General features: G+C 38.2%; 1 protein-coding gene across 1 annotated transcript; it reads right to left on the reverse strand.

Moving 5' to 3' along the window:
* Nucleotides 1-317: 317 nt before the first annotated feature.
* LOC113714427 (uncharacterized) lies at nucleotides 318-2,240 on the reverse strand. Its single transcript, XM_027238254.2, has 5 exons — nucleotides 1,734-2,240; nucleotides 1,508-1,585; nucleotides 1,302-1,401; nucleotides 1,044-1,165; nucleotides 318-917 (listed from the first exon to the last, which is right to left on the reverse strand). The coding sequence occupies exons 1-5, from the start codon at nucleotides 2,124-2,126 to the stop codon at nucleotides 690-692; spliced, it is 921 nt and encodes a 306-aa protein (XP_027094055.1). The 5' UTR covers nucleotides 2,127-2,240; the 3' UTR covers nucleotides 318-689.
* Nucleotides 2,241-4,165: the final 1,925 nt, after the last annotated feature.

The following is a 4,165-nucleotide window of genomic DNA, read 5'->3' on the forward strand; positions in this document are numbered from 1 at the left end:
AAGGGGGTCAATTTTGTTTCAAGAGGTTGCGTGCCCTCCTCTCTCTGGGGTTTGTAGTTGGTTTCTGAGGTGAACAACTATAAAGTGTAGTCTTCAACTTTAATGAAATTCTTAATTATTGTCTTCAACAAAAATTTTCTGTTTAAGGCTATATATAATGAAGATTACACCCCTAATTCATTTTACCTTCTGAAATGAAGAAGTTAACAGGACATTATACATCTAATGTCATAATCACAAGTAGCCATAAGAATTTTCGTTTTGTCCATTCCCTAGGCATCTGATAATGAAACACTAAACGTAATTTGGAGCCATGCTTGTCTTACTGAAATAGTTTATTTCTTTCATCTATACACCAAAACAATAGGATGATATGTATCTTTGTTTGTTTACATCATCAAGAAGTTCAAGTATAATAGGAAAATTAAAGAAAGAATAAATCAAACAGCCTCAATTCAATTGAAGCTCTTTGTTTCTATTAGGTTATTCTCTTGCTGCACTGTTACTCTGCTTACACGAAACCTTGGCATGAGGGCTTTCCTCAAGTTCTTTCTTGCTTCCATATTCAAGCTCTTTGCATTCCCTATACAACAAATGCATGCAGAAATTCCTTTACTACAAAATTGTGCTTGCGTTTGAGTCAGCTGGCAGAAATGCTAACAAGTTCGTCCTCCCTTTTCTTGGCTAAACTATCTTTTCAAAGCGCCACTGCCACTACCAGCAAGTTTTGAAAGGAGGAGCATGCAAGCAGAAGAAGTAAATACAGCGCCAGCAAAGCAAGCAAGGTCAAAACCAGTAACCAAAGGTATTGTCTTGAACTTCTCCAGCACTCCCACTTGAAGCATCATTATGACAGCTTGCCCGATTTTCGACTTGGCTTGCATTATTGTGTGAATTCCAACTCTTGATGGAACTGCCTGATCAACCAAAAATCAACAATCATCTACGTATCAGAAGCTGTACACTCTTCCACATATACACCTGGCTGCTTGTATTAAGTTTGTTCGTTTATTCTGTTTTGTATCATGATATGTAAGTTTTACCTTTGTTGAGGTTGATAGATGGAGAAACCGTGACAATTTGCCTGCAAGACCAGATGATCCTACAAACATGACATGCATCTCCATTCCGAATAAAAGCATTGTAATTGCAACCAGAAACATGTCTGCAGAGAATTTCAGTTACGAGACAGTATATCTCCTTCATAGCTAGTTCGTTGTGATTAATGCAGAAACGAAAAAGGAAAACCAGAAAGCTATAAAAAGTACAGCTCATAGGGCAACAGTCTATAGAGTTTATACCGATCGCTTCAATTAAGAGGTGGACAAGATGTTCTTGCTCTGACCCTTGAGACAGGGAATGAAAATATTGCAAATATGATTCCAATATCAAGGAGAATCCCTGCAAGTGTTGCTATAACTTCTAAGATTCTTATTTATATTTTCGTAACCTGGAGAAGAAACAGTACTAATGGGTTTGAAGAGAATCATGAGAACGTTTTAAGTACCTCGACAAAGCATAATCCTGAACCAAGTAAAGATCCTCCAACAGCAAACATTGCAAAGAATCTGCAATCCATTATCACCTGCAGAAGTAGGATTCTTTTTGATATATACAGAAAATTCTAATGACTTCTTAACAGTGAATATTCTTTTCTTGTATCATCAATTTCTAATTCCTATATATACACTACAATCAGAAGTATATCTTTTTCAAGGTATGAGATCAAGTACCTTTTCCAGGAACATCTGCATATGTAACTTCCAAGGTGTTCTTTTATTAAAAAAAGCCAATCTCCTAAGCTGTAGAACTACAAATTGAGCAACATCTGTAAGAAATTGAGCCAAGTCAACCCACATGTCCGTCTTTGGTTTGGAAGTGGCAAGGCACCCTGAAGATGAAACGGACACCTTTACTTCCTTGGGAGCCCTTTCACCATGACCAGAAGGCGGCCCAGTGGAAAGCCAATTCTCTGTACTTAAGCCACCGCTGCTGCCAAGACACGTTGCTTTGACAGACCTAGTAGACACCATTGATGAAAATTTGCTGTTATTCGAAGACGAAGAAGAAGGATAGCAAGGCAGACCTAGGGGTCTGCACATTCTGAATAATGTAGCGGATGCCATTATGTTGTGTAGGTTGGAATACAAAGGCAGCTGTACGATCTATATCTCTGGTCTGATAGTTTTCCTTGTAATATTGGTGGAGGAGGGGATTTATATAGTTTCATGTATATAACTGGGGGGATGTGGTAGACACGGAAAGAAGAAGATTCGGAGCATCTTAGCCAAACTTGTCTCCATGCAGGATGAGCTTTTGCTTTGTTTCTTCACTTTTCTTGCAGAGTTAAGTCTTTTTTTCTCCACCACCCCCCCCCCCTCCCGTGATTCTTTTAGTTTTCTACCCATTCATACATGGACAATTCTTCAAACTTACCTTGACCATAACCAAAAGAGTGTTACGTTTGCGTCACAATTCCAGTATGGCATTTTAAACTATAGCAAAATTTTATAAACTATGAGAAATGCATGATAATTTTATGAGTACTTAATTATAACCAAAAGAATGTCACTTTTGCATCACAATTCCAATATGGCATTTCAATTGTAAGACGGAAGGAAAAAAACAAATGCATGATAGTAAATGACAAGGAAAATCTTACAATGAAGGGAAAAAATTACATTTTCTAGTTTAATAATAGCAATCAAGAGTTTTATTTATGTCATGACTAGGATATCTTTAACAATTTATATGCTTGCAATGCATTGCATTTCAATGTACATCTACACCACGGTGAGAAAAGTTCCCAAGATCCTGAAAACACCTCTCTCCTCGAGGAATTGGAAGCCTATGAACCAAAAAATAAAGTCCTTTAGGAAAAAAATAATATTCCCAAGTTTGATAGGACCACAATTTTGTATTAGAACCTAAGGTCAATATGTATGTGAAAGTGAAACGGAGGCTCCACCGTCAAAATTTCGGGCACGTTCATGTCTTTTTTTAAAAAATAAAAAAAAATTAAATAAATTTGATTCCGATTATCATTATAGATAAGGTATATTTCCAAAACTATAGATCATTTGTACAATTCTTCCAAATCGCTCGCCAACACAATTCTTCCCCTCTCGCATCGCGCATGCATACCTAGCCCCTACTACTACGTACTACTTGAGGAGACTTGCTGAACCGCGAATCACAGACGTGGAATTTTGCATTCATTTGGTCAAAATCAGTTTTGCGGGGACTGTCCTGGAGGATTGTGAACCGGACAAGTGGCATTTCGGTATCTATACGCGGACTTGTGTTGGTGTGCTGCGCTTTTGGGGACCGTTGGCTTAGTCTAAATGTTAATAGGAGAAGAAAGTGAACGGCAGTTACATGCATACGCGTTCCTTTCTCCGAACGTAACTTTGGGGTGTTTAGACTTTTCTGTACTTAGCCCACCACGCGCTCGTAATACTACAGTATTATTCTGTGTCATGCAGCCATCTGACTCAGAAGCTGCGCGCTGTGCCTGATTCAATAGTTGCCATTAGGAATTTAGTTGATTATCAATCGACAATCATCAAAGCATGCTGGCTTTCGGGGTTAGAGTAAACTTCCAACGAATTCAGCTCAATCGAGAGCTTGCTCAAAAATTGAATTCGAACTTGCGTCGATCAAATTCAAGTCAAGCTCAAGCAACTCAGATTAGTTTGACAAGTTTGAACTCGACCACAAAACACATGAGCTCAAGTAACACTGCTCAAGCTTGATTTGCACCCTGTTAATCGATTTACTCGATTGGTTGATTTAGATACTTCTGAGCTTCTGCATGGTTGTCTTTGCGAAATTGATTGATCATTCGGGTAAAGACAAACAGAGAATAAATGACAAGAGATTGAATCTTGTTAGCTATTAAGCTCGATGGTGAGATTGTACATGAAAAGTAAGAGGACTGCTTTTTCCAAAGGGATATTCGTTGGTTATTCCACCAAAAAATTTAAAACCTTGTTAACCTATGGCTGATAATGACCACTGACTTGTTCTCTAGATCGTACAAGAACAATTTGTCTCTTTCTCTTGCTTGAGCGAAAACCATTTTTGATCGTTCATTCTTTCTCGGACGCCGATTTCCTGGAAATTTGTGTGAAAACAGTGAACCAAGAAGTAAACAACTGTGGAC

This window comes from Coffea arabica, chromosome 10c (assembly GCF_036785885.1).
Source record: "Coffea arabica cultivar ET-39 chromosome 10c, Coffea Arabica ET-39 HiFi, whole genome shotgun sequence".
In the NCBI taxonomy this organism is placed as follows: domain Eukaryota; kingdom Viridiplantae; phylum Streptophyta; class Magnoliopsida; order Gentianales; family Rubiaceae; genus Coffea; species Coffea arabica.